At 59.6% G+C, this 26,414-nt stretch overlaps 1 protein-coding gene across 6 annotated transcripts in view; it reads right to left on the bottom strand.

Moving 5' to 3' along the window:
• CABIN1 (calcineurin binding protein 1) overlaps positions 1–26,414 on the bottom strand; it is a 98,299-nt gene that overhangs the window by 71,192 nt on the left and 693 nt on the right. For 5 of the 6 annotated variants that reach the window (XM_057744777.1, XM_057744781.1, XM_057744782.1 and 2 more), the window contains exons 1-17: positions 21,694–21,716; positions 19,904–20,382; positions 18,777–18,849; positions 18,197–18,289; positions 17,067–17,180; positions 16,277–16,411; positions 15,333–15,513; positions 13,232–13,361; positions 11,905–12,054; positions 9,907–10,193; positions 8,533–8,701; positions 6,650–6,786; positions 5,960–6,177; positions 4,896–4,974; positions 4,238–4,425; positions 3,377–3,526; positions 2,386–2,580 (exon numbers count right to left, since the gene is read on the bottom strand). In XM_057744777.1, the coding sequence (XP_057600760.1) occupies positions 2,386–2,580; positions 3,377–3,526; positions 4,238–4,425; positions 4,896–4,974; positions 5,960–6,177; positions 6,650–6,786; positions 8,533–8,701; positions 9,907–10,193; positions 11,905–12,054; positions 13,232–13,361; positions 15,333–15,513; positions 16,277–16,411; positions 17,067–17,180; positions 18,197–18,289; positions 18,777–18,779 (2,229 nt within the window). In that variant the 5' untranslated portion in view covers positions 18,780–18,849; positions 19,904–20,382; positions 21,694–21,716. Of the gene's footprint in view, positions 1–2,385; positions 2,581–3,376; positions 3,527–4,237; positions 4,426–4,895; positions 4,975–5,959; positions 6,178–6,649; positions 6,787–8,532; positions 8,702–9,906; positions 10,194–11,904; positions 12,055–13,231; positions 13,362–15,332; positions 15,514–16,276; positions 16,412–17,066; positions 17,181–18,196; positions 18,290–18,776; positions 18,850–19,903; positions 20,383–21,693; positions 21,717–26,414 lie in introns of those variants that run through there. The other variant, XM_057744778.1, reaches the window with a different exon arrangement.

Genomic DNA, 26,414 nt, shown 5'->3' with positions numbered 1-26,414 from the left:
AACCAAAAGAATAACTGCCCACGAGTGAGGACAGCAGATCACCACTGACTGTGGCAAGAGACCATCCACCCAAAATAAACCATCAGAACTAACGGAGCGCAGTGACGTGGCCAGACTTAAAGTCAACGTGCAAAAATCAATAGGCTTCTTCTTCTATAAACCAGAAAGGCACACTTAGAAGACGTAACGACCAGCAAAAGCATCCTGCTCAGAGTCATCAGGGCTCGGCATCAACGTGACCCCAGGGAGACGGCACCCTCACTGGAGGACGCGGAGGCAGCTCACCTACCTGGGGAGGCCGGCCCCCCGCACGTCCCAGAGGGGTTCCACGCCAGATGCCCGCCTCACCAACGCGAGGCGAAGCACGGCCCCAACACCTAACACCGCCGGAAGAAGCAAGGCGCACAGGCATCCCCTGCGGAGGGCAGGTTCCCTCAGGGGCCCCCCGGCCCCTGCCAGGCCCGCTGTGCGAGCTCCCGCCTGCGTGTGCGGAGACTGGGTGCGTGCTGTTCTAGCCTCAGAAGGGCTTTCTAAGCATAACGAACAATCTACCACTGTTGGAAAACATTAAGAGATTTGATGACCTAAAAATTCAAAACATATGTACATCAAAGAAAACACAAGCTGTGATTTAAAAGCAGACAACAAACTGGGAAAAAACATTTGATGAGAAAAAGATTAATATCCCTAGTAAATAAAAAGCATTCCAGATCAGTAAGAAAACACACCTCCTCAAGAGGAAACGGAGCAAAAAGCAGCAGCCTCCCTGGCACTCAGCCCAGGCCTCCCCTCGGGCCTCAGCACCGCGCGGTGCCTCCTCAGCAGCAGCCCCACCCCCAGGCCCTCCCGCCTGCCCAGGAGCTCCCGGCCAGAGAGCAAGACCACCTCAGCCACTGGGCTGGCCCGTCCCCGACACACCCAGCTGTCTCCCCCAAAGCCACGGGCGCAGAGATCGTCACAGCTCGTCCCCCGCCCTCGCGTGGGCCTGCCTGACCTCCTCTCCCCTCCTCCTCGCCCCATTCCTCCCCTTTCACCTCTGCTTGCTCCCGGTCACACCTCTTAACTGTTTCCCAGTTCAAGAAAGTCTGTTCAGAGCTTCCCTGGTGGCACAGTGGTTAAGAATCCGCCTGCCAATGCAGGGGGCACGGGTTCGATCCCTGGGCCAGGAGGATCCCACATGCCGCAGAGCAACGAAGCCCGTGCGCCACAACTACTGAGCCCACGTGCCACAACTACTGAAGCCTGCATGCCTAGAGCCTGTGCTCTGCAACAAGAGAAGCCACCCCAATGAGAAGTGCGTGCACCACAACAAAGAGTAGCCCCCACTCGCCACAACTAGAGAGAGCCCACACAGCAACAAAGACCCAATGCAGCAGATAAATAAATAAAATTTAAAAAAAAAAAAAAGTCTGTTCAGAAAGCCCAGGAGGGGATGTTCCTGGCGGCCCAGTGGTTAAGACATCGCACTTCCACTGCAGGGGGTGCATGAGGGTTCAATTCCTGGTCAAGGAACTAAGTTTCCGTGGGCTGCGTGGTGCAACCAAAAAAAAAAAAAAAAAAAGGTTAAGAAAAATAAAAGAATAAAAATTTTTAAAAAGCCCAGGAGAAGACTAGGCTCTCTCCCTGGGCTGAGGAAGAAGGCCCCAGTGAGATGACACATCTACGGGCCCGGCCGCAGCCCACCCCGCCCCACCCAGCACACCCTGTGCATCGCCCTCCACGGGTGACTCCACGCGTCCTGAGGACGGCGACGGCCGCCGGCACCCATCGGGGGGCTGCCACACACCAGGCACGACGCCCACACACCAGCTCGCGAACCCCCACGGCAGGCCTCGGAGGCACAGACCACGACCATCCCTGCTCCAGAGACAGGACGCCAGGGCGTGGGGAGGCTGAGCGCCCACCCAGCCCGGCAGAGGCTGGGGCCGGCCAGCTCTCAGCAGGCGCTCACCTGCGGCGGACGGGGGCGCGGAAGACGCCAAAAGGGCGCACAGGCCGCACAGACCGCACTCGTGTGCCTCTTCTTCAGTCACGTGACCCTAAAGGGCTATTTTCCTCTCCTTGATTCTTTACGTTGTATAGACATTTTATCCATTTTTATATGCACTCAACAGTTAACTTAAAAAGCAGCAGGAGACAGGCGGCTGCGCCCGCCCCTCCCCCTCTGCCGTTCGGACGCCCAGCGCGGAGTGTGGGCTCACCTGGAGCCCGGCAGACCCCTAGCTTCCAGCTCCCCCCGCGTCTTCTGACCAGGTCTCCCCAGCGCTGAGGGGGAGGATTCTACTCCCGTCCTCTCTCTGCTTCCTCCAGGGCTGCCTCCAAGCCCCCAGAGAGAAAGCCCAGGCGAGCAGAAGGCGGGCGGGCGAGCGCCGGGCCAGCACACACCTGCAGCAGCAGCAGCTGCGCCGGCCTCTCGGGCACCGACGTCACGAACGCCAGGTGCTTGGCCCGCTCGCACCCGCTGGGGCACAAGGTGGGGCGGAGGAGGCGCACGACGGCCCGGTGGTCGCCCGCCTCGTACAGTCGCTGCGTCTCCTCCAGCGACTGGCACCGTTCCAGCGACCTCAGGTTCTTGTCGATCTGCAAAAGGCCCGGAATCACGGCTCGAGGACCAAGCCCTCATGGGCTCCCCGGACACGCCCAGGGTTTTGCATTTATCAGACCCAGACGAGGAGTGTCTACAGCAAGTAAATACTTTATAAATAGTATCTCTATTAAGGTCAAGGCATTCGAGTCTTTAAAGAACAAACATATGAAAAAACACAGCTACCCCAGAAGCCGAGGGGATCCAGAGTCTGCCAAAGCAGCTGGACAGCCTCGCAGCCAGTGAACCAGACACCTGAACCGTGGCGCTCAGGGCTGCAGAGACCGAGCGGGCCTGGGCCAGAGGCTGGCACACAGCACGGGTCCCAAGAACCCCGTCCTCGCAGGAGGCCGGCCGGACACATGGCCCGGCCCCGAAACCACCCTGCCAGAGTCTGAAGGTTTCCAGCCAGCATGAAGGTGCCACAGACGGCGGCTGTGGGCGTGGGGTCGGAGGCCGGACGGCGAGGACAGGACCGGAACCACGCACCGCCGGTCTGCTTCTGTGGGGCCCTTCCTCTCATCCCGCTGGGGCTGCAGCCACACGCAGGCCGGAGAGCTGAGCAAGAATCCGTCTCCCTTCTGCCGGCAGGCCCTCCACGCCCCTGCTCCGGCCCCCAGCCGTCGCGCGCGCCATCGGGGGCGTGCCTGTGCGTCAGCGATGCCCTGCGCCCCACAGCTGCCTCCCCCTGGCCCCCACCCTGCCCCGCTCAGCCTGTGGGCCCCTCTCCTAGTCCACACGGGCAGATCGGGAATGTGACCCGGAAAACACCATGGAAAACCCCCCACTCACCTCCTCCAGGGAGACGACAGCGTCATTGTGAAGGTTGGGCAGGCGGATGATGACGTCTCTCTGCTCGGCCCCCGCGGCCCGGGCGGCCGCGGAGCTCTGCAGCATCTCCGTGCAGATGTCGTAGTTCTCCAGGGCCTGCTCCATGTCTCCCTGGGCAGAGGAAGGACACGTCCTGTGCTGTGCCAGTGGCCTGCCCTGAGCCCACCAGACCAGGGGCACCACGAGGGCAGTTTCAGCCAGCTCCTGCCACCCCCCTACAGAGGGGCTGGGGCTCAGTAAGCGTCTGCTGCTTGAACGAACGCGTCACACCACCGCTCCAAGGGGAGCGTCGTGGCCCTCGCGGTGGAGGTGAGGACACCAGACACCGCAGCAAGGCTGAGGATCTGTTCCAGATCGCGAGCAAAACTGGCAGAGCCAGGACGAGACCTAGGTCTGTCCCAGCTCCAGCACCGACGGCAAGGCATCGCGTGCTGCAGGGCGCAAGGGGCTGCGGGACAGCCAGTCCACCCGGGCCCTCCAGACGGGCTGCGTTCACACAGGCAGGCGGGGACTCCCTCCCGTTTGCGCACACACTCAGGCTCTCTTGGGAAGCAGGAGCACAGGGTCAAGGCTCCAGGGCGACCCCGCTGGGCCTGTAGGGACCCACGAGACCCCCTGCGGCGCTGCGGCCGGCCTGATGCTGGGCGCACTGGGATTCCTGAGACGCACAGGCTCCCCACAACATCCCACCTCCTCGCACCGAGCCCAGCGCCCAGGCAGGTGCCACACGTGCACACACACAGCAATCACCACGCGGCCAACTCTCTCCCCTCCCTGCCGGGTGCCGGCCCATCCTCCCCACGCGGCCGACCACAGACCAACCTGCAGCGCCAGGAACCGCGCCTTCAACCAGTACACGCGCACCACGAACTCCAGCCAGCCATCCTCAAACAGGTCCCGCTGGGACGAGGCGAACGACAGCTGCAGGAGGTCCCCCAGGAAGTGGGCTCCCGGGAAGTCGGGTCCGAACCTGCCGCTCACCACACCCGCAGGGCAGTTCCGAGGAGACACTAAAAACCGTCAGGGCCGAAGGAGTCACTCTCACATGCGGGGCCCAGACGCCCTTCTGCTCCCCAAGCTGGCCTCCAGCCCTGAGCCTTCGGAGCCTCACAGCCCCCAAGAGGCAGGTGTCAGAGAGCCAGACGGCCAGGTGGGATATGGAGGCCCTGGGGCTGGAGGCCCTCGACTGGCAGACTGACCTGGGGCACATCTTTGTTTACCAGGTGGTGGTTCAGGTCAGAACAATCACCTGGGACAATGACCGGGGACACGGAAAGTGTCAGGTGGAAACCTGAGAAAACGGAGAAGCCACACCCCTCATCCTGAGTAGCAGAGGCAGGCAGCTGGCTCCCTCAGGGTTCGGCCCCTTCTCGGAGACCCCGGGTCTCTCCTGGCCTGACAAGCTGACCCAGAAGTGCAGCCCCCGCCCGGCCGCTGAGCGTCCAGAGTCACCCCTCACGGAAGACGGGAGGCGGCCTACCTGCAGAGCTCCGGCCCTTGGTCAGCAGCCACTGGTCCAGCTGCAGCTCCATGCAGGAGAGGGACATCAGCATCATGTCCTGCAGGACGGGCGCGGACGGTCAGGAGCACGGGCACCGAGATCAAGGGCGGGCGGTGGGACGAACCTCAACTAAAACTCACTCTGATGAGAACATCACGTTTCCCTCCACCTACTTTCCATTTCATAAGCGATAACCAGTGGCTTCCTGCCGGACCGTAAGGAGAGGCACGTGCATCTACACTGGGACAGACGCGGGCAGACCCGGGAGACCCACCTTCGGTCCTCAGGGATGGTCCTACGGAAGAGGCAACCCTGCCACCTGCAAAGCGCCAGGCACTCAACCCGGACAGCGCCTGGGGTGGGCACATCCTTCCCCGGGCGCGCCAGGAAGCTGAGGCTCAGCAGGAAGGACCTGCCGGCCCGGCCAACAGGCACAGCTGGGAAACGACCAAGTTGGTCTGTCTGGGGACCAGAGCCCCGGGCCCTCCTGCCACTCCCTCCTGCCCCGAGGGAGCAGGCACAGGCAGACGCTGCCAGGAGGCGGTCCCCGGGGTGTCCCAGCAGAGGCTGCACGGCCAGGGGCCTGACCCACACGGCCCTGAGGACCTGTGACCGGGGAGCTCGTCCACTTCTGTGCCCCCAGCAAGAAACACCACCCAGGGGCCCAGAGAGCCCCCAGCGCTGCCTCCTCCGAAGCAGCCTCCCTTTCCCCGTGGGAGAAGGGGCCACAGCACCCCAGCTCTCTTGGCCCTGGGAGCACCGAGGGCAGGGCTGGGCTGCAGAGCCGGCGCGCAGGCTCGGCCCCCAACCTCCCCCGCAGCAGCCTCCACAGCCTCTGCGCGTGTATCTCCTTGCCCGTTAAGGAAACTGGTGACGACGGTCCCTGGCACCTCGCGCACAGCGAGCCTCCCCCTCCCGGCCTCCGCGCTGCACTCCTCCCTCTCGTCAGCCATGACCCCCCCCCCATCTCACCCCGCGCCTCCACCTGCAGCCGCCCCCTCAGCCCAGATGCCCCCACCCGCCACCCCGCAGGGCCGGCCCACCTGGATGTGCCGGTCGCTGCAGTCCCGCAGCAGCGGGTTGGGCAGGCTGGCGCTGTGCCTCCGCCAGCTGTGGTAGATGCTGAGCACGACCTCCGCCAGGCCCGGCGGCCAGCGCAGCAGGAACCTGTGGCCCATGCTCTTCAGGTAGCGCACCATCAGCTCCAGGACGCCCCCGTTGCTCAGGCTCCCCAGCAGGAAGGCGTGCACATCCTGCTTCTCTGCCCAGAGGAGGGAGCGACCCAACTTGAACAGAGGACCCTTCGTGCCAGGGGCCCTCTTTTCTTTGGGAGACACGTGCGGGCGCTGGTGGGGAGAGCCCGTGTCCGCCATGGAGGCACTGAGGGCGGGCCACACGGCAGGGGGGGCGCCTGTCTGAACCTCCAGGGCCCAGGCGGGCGCGGGAGGGCTGTCCCCCAGGTGTGGCCTCGCATAGCAGCACAGCGCCCGGCACCTGGCGGCACCCCACAGCCGCGACGCAACCCGCAAAGCCTGCACCCGCCGGGGAGCACAGCCACCTGTGAGCCAGGATGCCCCGAGGCACGGCCCGCCACCAGGCTGACCACGGAGCCCAGGTGGGACACAGCCAGGCAGCCCCTGGACCACCCCCGAGAAACCACCCAGACCCAGCCCCCTAGCACGCGGCCTGAGCGGGTCCCAGGAGGAGGGGAGGGAGGGGCTCCCAGTTCCTACCAGATTCCGTGAACGCGGCCGAGTCAAAGGACAGCCTGTGTGGCCCCGCGCTCGGGAAGCTCTCCAGTTTGGCTTCTGACGGGACGTCATAGTTGTTAAAGGGGTCGTCTTCCTCCTCAGGGTCCAGCTTTCTTAACCTGCACGGAACACACGGAACGCGTAAAGGCCACGGCGCACGTGGAGAGAGGAGAGCTGAGCTGGGCCGGAGGCTGCCCCGGGCGAGCGGGGCGCCCCTCTCCCAGGCCTTCACAGGGCCCCATCTGGCCTGCACGTCCACACGCCCCCCTCCCCAATCCCAACAGCAGTGGTCCCCGGGCACCAGGCCACGGCTGGAATGCGGTGGGGGTTGGGGTGGCCCCTGCCTGTGGGAAGCTGACCTTCTAGCAGGAGAGACCAAGAACCCAAATAGGGACCGACCCCCGTGGAGAGCTCGAGACAGAGCCCACGGGGCTCCAGGTGCCAAGGCCCAGAGGCGGTGTGGGGGGGGAGGAGAAAGTGGAGGGGGCGGGCAGCCGCCCAACAGCTCCTGCAGTGCCCTGGGTCTGGGGACCCCTCTCCCCGTAGGCGCCACGTCTCAGAGCCCCCCTCCCCCCGCCACCATCCTGCTTCAGCGGAGCCCGCCCCCCCCAAGGATGGACAGGTGGGTGCCTCCCCTGTCGCGGTGCGCAGCGGCACCTCCCCCCACCGGGACCACGCCCAGAAAGCCGCCGTGTGCCCCGGCCCGGCCACTCGAGGAAGCTGACGTGAAAACCACACAGGAAACCAGCAGTTGAAACAGAGACGAAAAGGAAGGCAGACCATCCACGCAAAGGGGGCTGGGGAGCGGGACCCAGGCTGGGGCCGCGGGCGGAGGGGAGACGCTCCTGGGCCCCTCGGACCCCGCTCTCAGCGGCGATCGGGAGGGCGCCCTGCTCCTGCAGGGCAGCTCGGGAGGAACCGATCAGAGAGCCCGCGTCCCGCCCCCGCGGAGCATCTCCCTCTCGGCACTCAAACACAGACGGCAAATGAGGAAAATCAGGAGCCTCGTGGCAAAACAGTCACGCCACCTAAAGGTCCCGGCCCCTCCTCCTCCTCGCGCACATGTGTCCCCACAGAAGCCGTCGCGAGCCGCGGCGCCAGCGGGGGACTCCCGGGAAACACGCTCACACAGCACGCGTGCTGACCCGCTGACCCGCCAAACTCTACCCCAGTGACCAGGAAGGGAGAAGGGGGCGCAAACTCACCAAGACACAGAGGGCAGGAGGGGAGGCCCCAGCCCAAAAGACGTGCCCACTGAACGTCAGAAGGCAGAGATGCCCCACCCGCGGAAACCGGCCGCTCTCTGCACTCAGCTGAGGGCGTTAAGAAGTCCGGCGCCGGCCCCATCAACCCCAGGAAGCCTCAGGCTTCGAGCCCTGGGGCGTCTGAGGGAGGCGGCGGGGGGCTGGCGAAGACCCCGGGAAGGAGCGCTGGGGCACGGCCCTCACCCCCGCCAGGCAGCCTGGCCCGCCTCCTCCCGGCAGGCTCCCCGGAGGGGCACTGAGAACCACTGAAAGCAAGGCATGCCTCCCAAGCCCCCATCCACCTCCTCAGGGCTGGAGGGGCTGCGCCGAGCCGGGAGGAGCCCGGCAGGCGCCCGGCCTGAGCACAGGGGCCCTTCCCCAGGCTCTCCCGCCTCTGCCCCTGAGGAGCCGCAGAAGCAAGGGAGGGCCGGGGCGTGAGGGGTGGCCTCCAGCGCCGGGAGACGCGCAGGCCGTGGGTCCCGCCTTCAGGACGCCCAGAGGCAAGAGGCGCCAGAAAAGCCGAGGCCCTGGTCCGGGGGGGAGACGGAAGACGTGTCTGGAGAGGAGGGGAGCTGGAGGTCTGTGTGCTTCCTTCGCTAAAACAGGAAAAGCGCGCTGTACCTGGACGGCAAGAACTTCACCAGCAGCTCCTGGAAGTCCACCTTTTCTTCTTTTTTGCACTTGGTGTTTCGGACACGGGCAGACCGCCGCTTCGCCGTCTCCCCGCTCTCCTCAGAAATCTTCTTCCGCTTCACCCCTTTCTTGGATTTATCTCCCCCAGAAATATCGCCTTCACAAAGAGAGCGAGTTGAGATGTCACAAGAGGCAGGCTAAGGGGAGTCCCCTGGCGGTCCAGTGGTTAAGAACCCACCTTCCACGGCAGGGGGCGTGGGTTCCATCCCTGGTCGTGGAACTGAGACCCCACATGACGCGGGGCAACTAAGCCCGCGCGCCACAACTACTGAGCCCACACACTCTCGAGCGCGCACGCCACAACCAGAGACACCCGCGTGCCTCAACGAAGACCCAGTGAAGCCAAAATTTTTTTTTAATTAAAAAAAAAATAAAGATCAGCAGAAAGAGTCTTAAAAAAAAAAAAAGGTAAGCTAGTGAAATGCACCACAAGGCACCTGGTCCCTTCTTTCATAATAATCCTGCCTGCAGGTTTAACCTCTGGCTTCTCTGACATGCAAGAAATCTCCCGTCCCCTCTAACAAAAAAGAGCTTGAGAAAAGTCTGTGTCAAACTGCTTCGCTCTCACCCCTTTCTCGAACTCACAGAGTATACAAGCCAGCTCTCAAGGCTACTTTCCACACCTAGAGAACGCCAGGGTCCAGAGTCAAACGCCCCCACCCCCCCGCCGCTCCCACTGGCTGGCCTGGGATGGGACAGAGCGAGTAGCAGTGACGCGGACCCTGCCCACCGCCACCCAGGGACACGTGGGCACGAGAGTCGCGTGAATCATCCAGAGAGCAGAGGGGTGTCGCGCGCGACCACGTTAGAAGTTAGAAGCGACCACATGCACGTTCATTCAGAAACTGCCAGACATTCTCCAGCAGTGACACAAAAATCAAGGAAAAGCTTAAGGGCTTTTCTCTGAAACCTCTTATAACTCCGACGATAAAAAAAACCCAATAAACATTCCCACGTACACCACCACACACGGCGGTGACTCTGCTCACTGCTTCTTACAGCTGAAGAGCTCAGCACGTCAGGGCACAGCCAGCAGCAGAGCAGAACCAGCAGAGGGACCGCCAGCTCAGGTCACAAGCAGAACTGACCTCTCCCCAGGACTGAGCGGCCGGCCACCACAGGGTCTGAGGAGCCACGTCCATGAGGCCAACCCCCTCCCCCGACCAGGCAGGCCCTACGAGCAGGCCCAGAGGCTCTCCTGTGGGGACAGGACCCACCCGTCTGCAGAGGTCGGGGCACCCTGACTCCCACGCCTGCTCAGCAGACGGGGCCCCCCCGGAAGCCCGTCCGAGGCCCACTCACCCGCAGGGATGCCCGTCTCCAGCAGGCTGGGGCTGTGTAGCGGGAAGCTGGCTGTGGCCACGGGGGCGTACGAGAGCACAGGCTCGGCCACGGTCACCGTGGGGCTGGCGCCGACAGGGCTTGGCTGGATCACGCGGACAGGCGCCACCACCGTGGAGGACACAGGGGGCTGGCCAGGGTCCTGGTAGTCGGACAGGTCGATCCTCTTGCCCAGGCTGGGCCGCGGGGGCTCGCAGGTGGTGAGGTGGTGGTAGGTGGCCAGCAGGCTCTCCCCAAGGCACTTCCAGCTGCAGGGAGAGGGTCCCTGCCCAGGTCAGCACCCACTGTGGGGGTCCAGAGCCCAGGCCGCAGGCTCCGTGAGGGCGGGCAGGCTGGCTGTACTGACGGTGGAGGTGGAGCCGCCAGGGCTGGAGCAGAGCTCGCGCCTCCCCGCTGCCCGCAGTAGAAGCCCTGAGGCATCTCAGCCCCAGACACCTTCAGACCCACTAGGAGAAACCACGGGCTCACTCAAAAACCCCCTCCCCACAAGGGCGAATCTTGAAAACACCGGTGACATTGCCCCGCTGCCACGATCTGATTTTCTGCAGAGGAACACTAACAGGGACGTGGTCCAAAGGGGCTGCACAGCTCTTGGGCGGGGGCCTGCCTGCTGGATGCAAACCGAGACTGGCGTGCGTCTTGGCGTGCATACGTTGTGTCGCATGCTCTGTCGTGGTGAGGTGCAGCATGCTTTACACTGCAGGCTGTCAGTTGTTTTGTTTCACGTGTTGTCACCTGCTGTGTTGTGTGTTATGCTGTGCTGTGGTATAACATGATGTGGCGTGATGTACCTACCCACCCATCCTTGAACGGCTTCCCAGGCCCTCAGACTAAAAACCAAAGCCTCCGCCTGTCCCTGTGGTGCTGCCTGGCCTCATCACACCCCGCCCCCCACCCCGCCCCAGCCCTCTCGCCTCACCCACCTGCCTTCAGTTCTGCACACAAAACCACCCCCCACATACCCCAGGGCCTTTGCAGAGGCTTCCCCCTGCCCCGGAACAACAGCCCGTGCACACCCCCCAGCCCCCTGCCCGATCCACGCCCACCCCTCCGCGGGACTCCAGCTCTGGCCCTAAGCCTTCCCCGACCCCCGGCGCAGGGTGGACCCCACGATGAGCTCTCGGTGCCGTGCTCTTCTCCCCGAGAAGCCTGTCCTTTCCACGTGTGCCCCTCCTTCTGGAGACGGAGTGCCCTCGGGACTGCCTCCAGCGTCCTGGGAAACTCAAACGTGCGGGCACGGACGGCAGGAGCAGGACGTGGGTGGGCGCCAGCCCCTCCTGCATGCGGGCCGCAGGCTGGCTCTGCGCAGCCCCCGGGCACTCAACCTGACCATCGGGACGACCCTGCGAGGGAGGGGTGCGGCTCCCCCTCCTGGAGGGAGTGGCGTGCCATGACCGGGCGCGGGCACCGGGGCCGCACCCACGTCTGCCGTCCAGGCGGGCGCTGCGGGCCACCGCGCGACGTGCCTCCGCGCGAGACGTGCGCAACTTAGAGGCGCAAGAGTCAACGTCCGGACGCCAAGAACAGACCTCACCAAGGGGCTAGAGGGCCCCAGCTCCGGGGGCTGCCCCGCCCCGGCCACACCGAGGCCCCGCTTCCAGGGCGCTGAGCCGTCCTGGCTGGGAAGCACGGACTCGAGAGCAAAGAGCCAGGACCAGGATCGGCTCCCCTCACTGTCAGCCTCTCCGAGCCCTGGTGTCCCCGTCCAGGCTCGGCTACACTGGTTTCCTTCTCCCCTTGGGGTGGGCAGATGAGAGGGACTCAGAGGAGCACGGTAGGTGGCGGGTCAAGGACAGCAACGCGGAGAGGAGCTGCGACCCGGGCGAGGCCCGGCCTGCACCCTGCAGCCCCCTGCCCGCGCGTGCCCAGCTCCCGCCAGGGCAGCAGCCCAGGCGGTCCTCAGCCCCCTCCCGCGCAGGGCCCAGAGGCCACCCGGCAGCCCAGACCCAGACGACCTACGTGAGGAAGGAGATGGGCTGCGCCAGCTTCAGGTCCGGCTCCTTCTTGCGCACGGTCAGCGCCTGCCGCCTCCGCCGCAGCCCCAAGGCCTCATCCACGATGGCCTGTGACTCGGCCGCGCTCACCGACACGTTGTGGATGGACATGTCACTGAAAGTGCGTGAAACAGACGAGTCACCATGTCACACTAGAGCCAAGGTGGAAATCTCACACACAGGCATGCAGTTAATACCCTTTAATCTGTATTAATTCTTCCTACAAATAAAATAACCACTTGAGTCTGGGCTGGAAAGGGCAGTAATTAGCATTCTTAATACCCAGTCACACTAGAAATGCCTAACGCCCTTCGATCCGCTTACAATTCATCACCGATCCGCTTACAATTCATCACCGAGCAACCCGTCTTCATCTGGATTAACGGGATCACGGTGATGGCAGAAAAGCCACAGAAAAATCACATGGTGCTCTCAATTATTTGCCGAAAACCTTTTAAGGATTTAACTATCCCATCCTGCCCATCCCAAAAAAGTCATCAGACCAGCCAAGCTCACCAAAGCCTATGGGAGCCCACAGAAAGGGCGGGCGTCTAAGGCCCCGGATGCCTCCCACAGACACCCCTCTGCCTGCGGGGGCCCGGCAGGCCCTGCCCCCTGCCCCCCTGCCCGCCTCCCCGCGGGGCTCCCCCGCGCAGCCATGCACCATGGACGCGTCATCTGCCCTGTGCGCTTGCCCCTCGGGACAGGTGTGAACCGGAGGCGCAGTCTCGCGAGGGATAAACAGCAAGGCAAACCACCACCACCCCCACTGGTGAGACCCCGGCACTCAGGAGCTACCAGAGCGCACAGAACACAGAGGCACGAAGGCACGACGGGGCGAGGTGGGGATTCCAGGTGAGGGTGCCGTGGAAGCCAGGGCACGGGACAGGACCAGGCACAGCAGGGCCGGGCCCAGAACCTGCCGGGGCCCTGGGACAGCTCTGCTCCAGGGGAGGGAGAAGTGGGAAGAAAACGGGGGCGTCAGACTGCAGAGGGCCTCCTGGGCGACGCGGCCCGGGCTCACCCCAGAGGCAGGCGGGCGGCCGGGATCAGAGGCAGCTGGGCTACACGGGAGGCACAGCCCCGGAAAGGGGAAAGGCAGGCGGCAAGGGGCGAGGGGGACCGAGGCCGCCACGAGCACCCAGAGGAGAGCCGCGGGGCGGCGGAGCAGGGGGCAGACGGGCGGCGGCACCGCCCAGGTGAGGCGCGCAGGCAGCTCAGAGCTGTGGGCCAGGCGAGGGGCCTCGGCAGCCCCAGCCTCGGGGGTCGGGGGAGGCACGCCGCAGACCCACCACTTCAGGAACATCCGGAGAGAGTCCTGGCGCAGACACGGCTGCTCCTCAAAGATCTTCTCCTTGAGAACCAGCCCCTTGCTGTAGCGGCAGTCCTTCTCCAAAGCTTTGCAGATGAAGTACAGACACGCTGGCCGGGAGAGAAACAGGCATGACCTCCGAGAGCTGCACTGATGCCCTGGCCTTGCCAGTGACGCCAGGGAAGTGCCCCTGCACTGGGGTCCAAGAGACGCCCCGCAAACAACGACGAGACATCGCGGTGACCCACCCGCTCGGAACGATTTCTGAAAACGATAACACCCAGGGTCGGGGGCGAAGGCCCAGGCTGCCGGGGAGGACGGGCCGGGCAACCTTTCTGGGGAACCGTGGGTGTCGCACACAGACCCTCGGCCCAGCAAGCCCACCTCGAGGAAGCCCTACTGGGACCAGCTGTGGGCAAACTGGAACACAGCCGCCAGCTCCGCTCTGCCTGGGCACGGGACAGCCCTGTGCCCGCCCAAGCTGCCAAGTCTGAGTGTGGACGCAAGGAGCGTCCCTTAGGAATGATCAGAGAAGGACGGAGCGGGGCAGGAGGAAGGAAAGCCGGAGCAGAAGCAGAGACGCCACGTGGAAGCTGGCGAGACGCGAAGCGAGCGGTTGAGCAGAGCCGGCCCCGCGAGCAGGAAGCGGTCAGGGCCGCCGCACCAGCCAGCCGTCCACAGAGCTGGCGAAAGGGGGCCCAGAGGTTCCCACCTCACCCGAATGAGCAGAGGGAACCAGGGGTGCTGAGCCTCTGGACAGGGCTGGGCAGCGGCAGCCGAGCTGACCGCGCCCGCAGCAGGGAGGCGGGCCACCTGTGTCCTCTGGGGCTTCAGTGCGGCTCACTGACACGCCCACTCCGGCCCCAAGCCCATCTTCCCACCAAGACGTCCGCTTCTCCAGCACGGCCTCTCCAGCAGACAGAGCTGCGCCTGGCGCTGGACGGCAGGCGGGAGGAAAGGCCGGGGCCTCCAGGGGGCGCCCGAGCCCCAGGAAGAGCCGGGAGAGGCCTGCGGTCCCCAGGACCAAAGCGAGGGCTCTCGTCCCACAGGCGCCACGGGTAGTGCGGGCGAGAATGGGCACGTGGCGCGACGACACGAGGGCCCAAGGCCAGAAACGGGCCTGCGTGCAAGCATTCGACGGTGAGAGTGTGCGGAGGAGAGGACAGCACAGGCCCCCCGCCGCGGGGCAGGGAAAAGGCACCGCCCCGCTGTCCCACCTGGAGGAGGTGACACGGGCTGAGCTGGCTCTCCTCGAGCGGGACGCCTGGAAAAGGGCCGCAGCAGCCTGCCCCTGGGCCCCAGGGCCCCGCCCCCACGCCTGTGCTGCGCGTTCACCTGACTACAGAGAGCCCCGCGGGCGTGCGGGCGGCGGGCAGGGCCCAGCTTTCCGGCCTGCGCTGCCCCTTCCTGCTCGACGTGCCCCTACAGAGGGAGCGAAACGCCTCCGAGAGTCAGCCTCCCAGCTGTGACCCTCAACGTGAGGACAAGCACTGGGGGCAGGTCTGCCCTGAAAAGAAAGAGGGGGCCGCGCCGGGCCAGCCTGTGCCCAAGGCCACATCCCCCGGTGCCCGGCCCTGCCCAGGGCCCTCCCACAGAGCCGTCCGGAGGAGCTGGCCCCGGAGGCCCAGAACCCCGTCAGCACCCACCCGGGGACAGCCCGTGATGGGCCGACGTGTCCCCCGCAGAGCAGAGGCCCAGGTGGGGCCAGTGAGCGAAACGACTGGAAGGCAGACGGGGCTCCGCCTGGCACAGATCCTTCCTGCCGCCCTGCCGCTCTACGGAGCGGTGAGCCGCTAAGAGGAGGAAGTGAGCGCCCGGCTCCAGGGTCAGGCACAGGACGGGACAGCCGCAGATCAAAGGGAAGAGCGCCCAGAGGACAAGCTTCCTACGACACCATGCACGGTGAGCCTCAACCAAGGAAGAAAGACACAGAGTAAAGCGGGGAAGCAAAGGCATCTCCACGTCCCCCAAGGCCGGGCAGGGAGCCTTCCACGTCAGCGCTGGCGCAGAGCTCGTCCAAGCCCCCCCCTCCTCCGTCCCGACGCAAGGGCACCTGGGAGGAAGCAGCAGCGCCCACTCACTGGTGTAGTCGCTGAGGGTGTACAGGACAGTGATGAGGTTGTCCAAGCAGGGCCAGTGGTCAGGATTGCACCGCAGCCCTTCCTCAAAAGCGTGGCGAGCCAGGGGTACGCGGGTGAGCCTCAGGGCCACGTGTCCGATTTTATACCAGAGGTTGACGTCCGTGGAGTCCAGCATGACCGCCTGGAAGCAGCACAGTGGAGGCGCGCTCAGGGGGCCCCTCCGCCGCGCAGGCATCCGTGGTGCCGGGAGAGCGCCGGCCGGCCCAGCCGCCCAGGGAGCAATGGGGAAGTCAGGTGCACCCATTTATCTAACTCAGAACGTGCCCTCAATGCGTTCTGTCACTCTGAGGCCCTGCACTCCTCACACATCTGATAGGCAGACGTCGTGAAAGGAGCAGGACTGAAAGAAGACACAAGAGGCTTCTGGGATGCTAGAAGGACGGTGGGTGGGAGGCAGACGTGGGAGTGCAGCCCTGCTCCGGCACGGCCCAGCAGCGTGACCGCCGGCCTCCGTCTCCTCATCCCTACAGTGGGGTAGAGACAGCCTCCCTGCCAGAGGGCGTGGGCGTGAGCACGGGCATGGTGCTGGCGCCTCAGAGGCGTGCCTGCAGGTGAGCCGGCTGGACAGAAACAACGGCGGTACTCCCGTGAGCAGGCGCCAGGCGCCGCGGTCAGGCTGTGTGCGGCGCCCGCGACATCACTCCCACGGACGCTGTGGAGCCGGAGGCCCCGAGAAACGCTGCGCTCACCCACGGCCACGCGTGCCCCGCGTGGTGGAGGAAGAGCCCACGCGCCGCCCTCTCGGAACACGCGGTCGTCACCCACTGCCCGGGGCCTCGGGCACCACAGCTGACACAGCACCACACACCCTCCGGCCAACAGGAACACGACCGCCCCCCACCCCCCACCCCGAGAGCTCCCCAGGGCCCGGCCGAGGGGAGCACCTCCAGGTAGAGCTCCATGGCGGTCTCCAGGTCCCCCCGCTGGGCGGCCAGCTGGGCCAGGTTCTTATACGTGGAGTACTTCAGCATCAGCCCAGGGTGTTTCAGCCCCTCCTTCTCGTCACCAGACGAAACTGCCTGTGAACAAAGCACACCGGGGAGCAGAGGGACAGCCAGGCCCATAAAGCTTCAGCAGGTCGTCCGCAGGACTCCTGGCTTCAGGGCTGGCCTCGGCCACAGGCCCTTGGGCCAGTCCGCTACCATTCTCCACTGGAAAACCAACGCATGGCCCCAGATGTCCTTCATGAACTCCCTCCCCGCTGCCGGCCCCCCGCAGTTTCGAGCACATAGAAGAAAAAGGCCAGACCACCAAGAGGCATTTTGCAGGCCGTCTGGGCACCAAAAGCCAGAGGGAACCCTCCCAGCACTGCCGCCACGCCTGAGGGCCCGAGCCTGGATGGTGACACCTACGCCATCGGTAAGCCGGCAGGCGGCTCCCCCCGCGTCACTCCCGGCTCTGATGCTTCACGAGCTGCGTGGCTTTGAGCCATCGACACCTCGCCAAACCTCCGCATCCACACTGTGAACTGGGGACAATGCACCCCCACATGGCAGAGTGGCCGTGAAGACCAGGTAGGAAGAGGAGCTCTTGCTCTGCGCCTAGAACCGTTCTGCACGCTTCCCTGCACGCACCCCACCCTCGAAGCAACCTGGTGAGGTGGACGCTCTGCAGCTGGGAAGCTGGGGGCGGGGGAGGGGGGAGGGGGAGGGCCCACCAGGCCCTGGGCCTCACCTCTCGCAGCAGGCGCGCCTCCAGGAGCTCGTGGTAGGCCTTGGCAGACTCCTCAAACCGGTCGTGCTTCTGCAGGTCCAGGGCCTTGTGGTACAAGGCAAAAGCCTCCGCTTCCTGCGAACCAAGACAGGAGACACTTTCACGTCGTGCAGAGGTCTGTCTTTTTCAGCCAACAACAGGTGAGGGGGCTGCGGTCAAGGCCATGTTCCCGGTCAGCTGCACCCTCTGTGGTGCACACAGCCCTAACCCTCCAGCCTCCCAGGAGCTCATCGCTGGGAGAGGAGGCCGTCAGCAGCCTCCCGAGGAGACAAGCCACGCGGGCTCCGTGGCGTCTAAGCCGCAGCAGGAGGCAGGCTGAGGGCACAGAGCAGTGCAACACCGCGGGCGAGTGAGGTCCGCGGACACCTTCCAGGAGGGCGGTCACCTTCCAGGAGGGCGGTCACCGGCCGGGATGAGCCAGAGACTCCCAGAGAGCAGGGAAGGCTTCCACCGCTTTCCACGTGCTGCTCTGCCCTAGCCTGCTTGCTGCCGAGCCCCCCTGACCTCCCGAGGGCTGGGACGGCTGACAGCAGCCTCCGAGAGGGGTCCGGCTTCTCCCAGGAACAGCGAGGTGTGTGCTTATTCCAGGGAAAACAAAAACAGGAGCAAACCCTTGTCACAGTCAGGCAGGACGTGGGGGGAGAGGCGGCCGGGAGGAAGGCGGGCCGGCTGGAATGGACGTGGCTTCGTGGCAGAGGGGGGAGACCGGGAATCGGCGCTCCCCACAGAGGGACCCGGGCTAGGCAGCTCCCTCCGGGACCTCCCCCCTGGAAGACGGGGGCACCGCCAGGGAACCTGGGGGCACCACTGACCAGCGACATGCTGCCACCCCCCCGGTGTGCCAGCTCCCAGGCCTGCACAGAGAAGGGGCTGCGTGGAGAGCCGGCCCTGGCGGCAGAACGGCCCCACACACTCAGAGTGAACAGGACCCATCCTCAGGCCAGACAGGAGGTGGAGAGCTGGCCATCTTCCCAAACAGGGCTTTCCTCTAAAATCCCACTCAGCAGACATTGGGTTGCATCTGAAACACGGTGCCACCCACAGACATGAGAACCACGGCCCGGCTGCAGAGGAGCCCACGGGCCACACACCTGCGCCTCCTTCGTCTGGGTCTTGTGGCTTTTAAAGCTCCCGTCATGATCGTCCTCAACCGTAGCGCTGGCATTTAAGGCTGCGATTCGAATCTAGGAGCAGAGGTGTGAGGGAAGAGACGAGCTGCTTTTAGATGCGACGTGGCTTGTCTTCAATAACCCACAACGCGCACAACCCTTTGTGACACACTCGGCCTCAGACAGCCGCAGCCTCCCTCGATGTGCGGCCTAGCGACAGATGACCACTCAGGGAAAAGGAGGACCAGGACATTCTGAGGGGACCACAACCAACCTGTTCAGGGAGCGTGTCCACGACAAAAGGAACAGGCTGGGGACTCCCCAGCAATGGCCCAACACAGTGGAAAAACAGATTCCACGACACAGGCTAACGGTGTGCCTCTCTAGCCATGGGGACGCAGCCCTGCAAACCACCCAACAGGACAGCGGTCACCCGCATCCTCGAAGGTACCAAGAGCCCTCCCGGGAGGGAAGCGACCCCATCTGGACAGCCTTCAAGGCCCACCCGAGAACACACCCCTCGCCCCAGAGCTCCGCAGAGCAGGAGAGCCTCAGCACATACCATCGTCAGAGGCTCCGGCACGGCCACCCAGCACCGCCCAGCACCAGTGGGGCAACGCCAGCCCACGCAGCTCCTACGGAGGAAGCAGGACCGGCTGAGGGGGGGCCCGGGAAGAGCCAGGCCACTGGGAACCCACGTCCAAGCCCACCGGCCTCCCGGCTCTGGGCACACAGACGCGTGGGCCTCAGGCCGGCTGTGCGGTCTGTCAGCCGGGGAGCCCCGGTCCCTGGGACAGAGCATCAGCCTTTGCCAGACCAGGCAACGGGACACAGAGGAACGAGACCGACACCCGCCCCCAGGGCTCATTGCTCAGCAGAGGTAACAGATCGATAAACAATCATTTTTTCGAAAGCTGAATGAAGTAAAGAGAAACACAGGCAACAAGTGGAGAGTACGTCACTCGCAGCGATGGGGGAAGCTGGAGGAGGAGGCCCTGTGTTAAGCCCCGGGGAGGGACAGCACTGGGGGGGAGGCGGGGGGGGGGGGCAGAGGCAGGGAGCCTGGAGGGAGGGAGGGAAATGCAAAAGGGAAAAATATGGGAAATACAAAGGAAAAAAATTAGAGGTAGTTAGACCAGTGTGAAATCTGCAAAAAATGGCAGGATTGGTGAGGATGTGGAGAAATCAGAAGCTCATACACTGCAGATGGGAACGAAAAATGATGAAACCCGCCCGGCAGTTGCTCCGAATGTCAAACACAGAAATTCCACTCCCAAAAGAAATGAAAACATGTCCACACCAAAACGTGTTCACACATGTTCACAGCAGCATGACTCATGACAGATTAAAGGTGGAAACAACCCACATGTCCATCAACTGACACATGGATACAGAAAATGTGGTATGTCCACACAATGGATAAAATCTGTCATAAAGCAGATTAAAGTACTGGTACTTGGACTACGACTGGGTATAGGGCTTCTTTCCAGGGTGATGAAAATGTCCTAAAGTTGACTGTGGAGACCGTTACACAACTCTGTGGATACACGTACACTCACTGAACTGTACACCTCACACAGGCGAGCGACGGTCTGTGAACTGTGTGCTGCTACTGAACGAAGAGGTGCCAGGACCTGGCTGAGGCTGTGGCGGGGGGTGGGGGGGACACGCGTCAGGAGGCAAACTCACAGAACGGAGCGCCCAGGAGGCTGGAGGGAGCAGCAGGGGTTCCGGGTACCGGCAGGGGTCCCGGCCTGCGGGTGGGACAGAGGGGCAGCACCACCATCAGGCCCGGCAGGGCAGAGGGGGGGCCAGGCAAAGGCCCATCTGGGAGGCCGGCGAGGCCCTGGAGGGTCGGCAGGCGGAGGAGACGCGCCTCGCAGAGACGGGACACGTGCTCCACTTGTATAAGGTGCGACGCCCACCGCTCCTGCCAAGAGCTCGCGGCCGCGACGTCCACAGGGGCTCTGAGCTCTCCGAGGGTCCCTACAGGGAAGGAAGAAAGCACAGTCTTCTCCACAGACAAGGAAGACGCAAGCCCCATGAGACGGACGGCTATTTCATCTGCCAGGTTTCACATTTAGAAGAAAGAATGCTGCTGATGAACTCTGGAGACTGCTGCTTCACCGGAAACTCTGCCACGACGGACACTGTGAGCACCACACAATCTGGAAAAAAAAAAAAGATGAGAGAAGAGTGGAAACCGTAGCACTACAACCCTGTACCTAGGCTACCAGTTAAAACACACACACTTCCCAAGGGGCAGTGCCTGTGAAGAGAGAAGGGAGAGAATGCAGTCCCTGTCAACGCTGGGTGGTGTCTTGCAGTAGACATTTTGAGCCCAAACCAGCTTCCCCAAGGACTCACTCTTCGCCGGGAGTGGATTTCCACACGTGCTTTGGCTTGTGGACAGAGCGGGCTTCACAGCCACCAATTCAGCTTCCAGATCCTGGACTAAAGAGGAAGGGCCCTCCCTGCAGCCCTGCTCCCCACCCAGGCAGCGTCAGTAGCCTGCAGACCAGCACGGGACCCGCACCTCACGCTCTCAGCCCCCGAGCCGCCCCCAGCCTCCTCCCCAGCCAAACACCGACGCCTGGCAGCTCTAGCAAACGGCTCCCGTTCTTTGTTGAAAGGGCTGTGGTGAGATGTTGCTTCCTTTTGTTTTGTGTGTTTAAAATTGAAATTATTTTCTTCCGCTGGACAGTATTAAAAAGAGCAGGATGTCGAGTTATCTGCTAGATCGCAGTAAACACACACACACACACACACACACACACACACACAGCGTAGCAAGTGCTGACGAGGATGTGGAGAAATTGGAACCCTTGTGAATAAGATTCAGCCTTAAAAAGGAAGGACCCCCGGGCTTCCTAGATGGCGCAGTGGCTAAGAATCTGCCTGCCAACACAGAGGATACAGGTTCGATCCCTGCTCCAGGAAGATCCCACATGCTGTGGAGCCACTAAGCCCGTGCACAAAAAAAAGAAAAAAAAAAAAAGGAAGGACCCTCTGACACGTGCTACATGGAACAAACTTGAAAACATTATGTTAAGTGAAATAAGACAGTAACAAAACTATGATTGCATTTATATGGGGTACCTAAAACAGGAAATTCATGAAGATGAGAAGTAGAATGGTGGCTGCCAAGGGCTGGTGGGAGGGAAGGATAGGGAGGTATTGTTCAGTGGGTACAGAGTTTCAGTTTGGGAAGATGAAAAACAAGTTCTGGAGGTGGGTGGTGGTGAGGACTGCACAACAACGTGGAGGTATTTAATGCCATGGAACTGCACACTTAAATACAGTTAAAGTGGTACATTTCACATTACGTATACTTTACCAAAGCTTAAAAAAAAAATCCCAAAGGACAGAAAAACAAAAGCCTGATAGAAAAGTGGGGAAAAGATATGAGCAGACAATTCTCATACACAAAAAAGACACACAACTGCCTCTCAAACATATGACAAAATGTTGGAACTCACTCATAATTAGAAAGATGCAAATTAAAACAGCAGCGAAAGCCCACTGCTCCCCATCACACTGGCCAGAACTGAGGCAGGAGAGCACACGCTGGTGGTGAGGTGGGCAAACAGGCACTCCTCTCAGACATCGCTGGTGGGAACGCAAATTGGTACAGCCCCTCTGGAGAGGAACTTGACAACAGCTAACAAAATGACCTGCGCACCTACCTTTCACCCCAGCAATTCCAGGACTCCACCCTGAAGATGCACCTCCAACAACATAAAAATACAGGCGCACAGGATTACTCACCGCAGCACTGTTTCTAACTGCAAGATACTGGAAACGGCCTGACGGCCACAGACGGTAGCGTGGATGGGCAAATAACTATGGTACAACCACACAAGACAGCAACGCGCAGCCGCAAAAAGCTAGGGAGAAGGTGTTCGGAGCAGCACTACTCACAACCACAAAGTAGAGACAACCCACATGTCCACCAGCTGATGAATGGATAAATAAAACGTGGTCTATCTGTGCCATGGAATATTACTCAGCTGTAAAAAGGAATGAAGAGCTGACAACACAGGGGAGCCAGGAAAGCATGGTGCTCAGTGAGAGAAGCCGACACAGACCACACACTGTATGACCCCATCGCTATGAAACGCCCAGAACAGGCAAACCTTTACAGACAGAAGGTACACTAGTGGTTGCCTAGGGCTATGGGGCGGAGGTGCTGGGAAGTGAGTGTTGACAGACACAGGGTTCCTTTTGGGGATAAAATGTTCTACAATGACTGTAGTGACGGCTGCACAACTCTGTGAAGACCCTAAAGACCACTGGATTATAAACTTTAAATAGGTGAACTGTATGGCGTATAAATTATATAGCAATAGAACAGTTGTTAAAAAAATGAATAGGTCAGAAAGAGAAAGACAAATATTGTATGCTAACTCATATACGGAATCTAAAAATGGTACTGATGAACTCAGTGACAAGACAAGAACAAGGACGCAGATGCAGAGAATGGGCTGGAGAACTCGAGGTTTGGGGGGGGCGGGGGGTGAAGGGGAAGCTGAGACGAAGCGAGAGAGTAGCACAGACATATATATACTACTAACTGTAAAATAAATAGCCAGTGGGAAGTTGTTGTATAACAAAGGGAGTTCAACTCGAGGATGGAAGATGCCTTAGAGGACTGGGACGGGGAGGGTGGGGGGGACTCGAGGGAGGGTGGGGGGGAGTCAAGGGAGGGAGGGAATACGGGATATGTGTATAAAAACAGATGATTGAACTTGGTGTACCCCCAAAAAAATAATAAATAAATAAATAAAATTTAAAAAAAAACAAATAGGCTGTCAACCGATATGGGGTGATTTTCAAGACACACCGTTAAGTGAAATAAACAAACACAAATATTTATAGCATGCCACTCTTCATATAAGAAAGAAGAGGATATAAGAAAACACACAAGCATCTGTTCTCTGTGCAAAAGAAACAAGAAAGGATAATCCAGGTGTGAGAGAGAGCAGTTAGCTACAGGACGTGAGTGGGAAGGGGTGCAGGGGAGAACGAGAACAGGGTGGAGGGGATGGGAGGGAAGGACCCCTCTCTGTGTACACCTTGTGCACAGCTCTGTCTCTGAGAGCCACCGTCACGTGTCACATTCCAAAAATAAACAATGAAAATTGGATCTGGGGGGACCCAAAATGGAATATAAATGCTATCAACGAACCTGCTGTAACACGAGGAACACAACCACACTGAAGGGGATGAGGAAGGGAAGAACTCAGCTGTGGAAGACAGTATGTGGACTGGACACCTCAAGGCTAAAGACAGAAAGGAGCTGCGATGCCAGGGCTGGGGCAGAGAAAATACAAGATCGGCTTGCAACATCTTGTGGCACCAGAAAGTCAGTTCTCAAAACGATGATGAGGGTTTTTGGTTTTGGGTTTTTTTTAATGTGCTTTTTTAAAAAAAATTTTATTGGAGTGCAGTTGCTTTACAATGTTGTGTTAGCCTCTGCTGTACAGCAAAGTAAGTCAGCTACACAGACACATACACCCCCTCTTTTTAGGATCTCCTTCCCATTTAGGTCAGCACAGAGCACTGAGCAGCGTTCCCCGTGCTGTACAGCAGGCTCTCATGAGTCACCTAGATGAGGGTTTGCTGACGCAGCAGCTAACCCGAACGAGACCCCAAAACAGCCAGAGCCAGACAGTAAGCAATAAAACAATGGTAAGATCAGATTTTAACTCGCAGAATAAAGTGAATATCCATTGGCCCATACCGATACAAACAAATCATCAAATAAAAAATAAAGGGCAGAAGGGATAGCTCTTCCTTCACCTGAACTTTAATGAATAAATGAAGAAGGACAGAAACAGATAATTACCCTTAGGCAAACACCACCAAGAGCCACAGACTGATGCTAAGGTCAGTGCGTACAGATTCGCCAGAACCAGAATGTGCATCCTCTCAAAGGATTCCCCCAAAGATACTTACTAACTAGAAGGGACAGACAGTAACTTTACAGTGTCAAAACCTGGCAGACACCAACTAAACCAAGCAATCAAAGTAAACATCACCAGTAATGAGACATATCGCCATCTTGAACTCCTTGATATGATGCACCAAGGACACTGTGTTTGTGTTATTATAGCCTAAAATGCACAACTTCACTTCGATCACGAGAAAACATCAGACAAGCCCAAACTGAGGGATATCAGACAAAATAATTGATCAGTACTCTTTAAAAGTAGCAAGGTCAAGAAGTTAAGAAAAGACTAAATAACTGTTGAGGACACAGGTGGAGACTCCGGAGAAATGATTGAACGCAGTAGGGGATCCGCGATAGGATCCTGGGATAAAAACAGACAACTGAAAAAGCTGGTGAAGTTCCAACCACCTCTGCGGCTGAGTTAATAATGTTGTGTCAATATCGGTTTCCTGTTCTTGATAATTGTGTTAGGATTATATAAAATGTTAACATTAGGAAAGCTAGGTGAGAGACACATGGGAACACTGTATCATTGCTGCAACTTTTCTCTAAATCTAATAGTAGTTTAAAAGACAACCTACAAAAAAAAAAAAAAGACAACCTACAGAATGGGAGAAAACACTTGCAAATGGTGCAACTGACAAGGATTTAATCTTAAAATATACAAACACAGCTCATACAGCTCAATATCAAAAAAGCAAACAACCCAATCAAAAACTTGGCAGATAAACAGACACTGCTCCAAAGAAGCCATACAGATGGCCAAAAGACACCCGAAAAGATGCTCAACACCGTTAATTATAAGAGAAATGCAAATTAAAACTACAATGAGGCACGCATGACCTCACATCAGTCAGAATGGCCAGCATCAAAAAAGTCTACAAACAACAAATGCTAGAGAGGATGCGGAGAAAAGGGAACCCTCCTACACTGTCGGTGGGAATGTAAACTGATGTAGCCACTGTGGAAAACAGCATGGAGATTCCTTAAAAAACTAAAAATTGAACTACCATATGAGCCTGCAATCCCACTCCTGGGCATATACCCAGAGAAAACCATAATTTGAAAAGACACATGCGCTCCAATGTTCCCTGCAGCACTATTTACAATAGCCAGGATGTGGAAGCAACCTAAGTGTCCATCAACAGATGAATGGATAAAGAAGATGTGGTACATATATACAATGGAGTATTACTCAGCCATAAAAGATTGAAATCACGCCATTTGCAGCAACATGGATGGACCTGGAAGTTATTATACTAAGTGAAGTCAGACAAAGACAAATACCATATGGTATCGCTTTTATGTGGACGCATAAAGAAAAAAAAGATACAAATGAACTTATATACCACACAGAAATAAACCCATAGAGGCAGAAAACAAACTTATGGTTACTAAAGGGGAGGCGGGGTAAATTAGGAGTTTGGGATTAACATACACGCTGCCATGTATAAAACAGATGATTAACAAGGACCTACTGTATAGCACAACCTATAAGGGAAAAGAATCTGAAAAAAAATACTGATGTACATATAAGGAAATCACTTTGCTGTACACTCGAAACCAACACAACATCGTAAATCAACTATACTTCAATAAAAAAACACACACAAAGTAGTTCAAAATAAAAACATTACAAAGAAATAACCATTTGAGATTATATATTTATCATCTGTAAGCAGTGTGAGAATGAGGACCAAGTCCATATTATTCACCACAAACCCCAGAAACCACAAAAAGCAGTTTAAACAAAACAGCTATCGTATAAAGATGAGAAGGAAAGTATCTAGTATTCCTTTCTCAGTCTCCCAGCAGAACAGTTGCATTTTCTCAGAAAAGCACATTCAGGAGTCAGACCTCCCAAGTTTCCAAACTCTCTCTAGTTTTCATGGCCCTCAGAACACATGACAACAGCACACTCTGAGCACCTTGTACCCTGATCCAGCAATAAGCGGTGATGTTTCCTAGCAAGCTCTGGCTTGGGAGTCTGGAAGCCTAGGTCTTAAGCTCAGCTGGGGCACTACCCAGCTGTGTGACTGCTGTCGCATAAGATTCCCCTCTCTGGGTCTCAGTTTCCCCTACCGCATGAGGCTTTGGACTAGACCAGGACTAGCCAGCCCGCTGTCTCCGCACGGCCCAGGCCAAAGATTGATTTTTACATTTTCAAATGGTTGCAAGACTTCCCTGGTGGCGCAGTGGTTACACATCCCCCTGCCAATGTACGGGACACGTGTTTGATCCCTCGTC

The sequence above is a fragment of the Hippopotamus amphibius genome, chromosome 8 (genome assembly GCF_030028045.1).
Source record: "Hippopotamus amphibius kiboko isolate mHipAmp2 chromosome 8, mHipAmp2.hap2, whole genome shotgun sequence".
Lineage (NCBI taxonomy): Eukaryota > Metazoa > Chordata > Mammalia > Artiodactyla > Hippopotamidae > Hippopotamus > Hippopotamus amphibius.
Note: the sequence above shows the minus strand (reverse complement) of the source record. Positions and strands in the feature narration are given on the sequence as shown.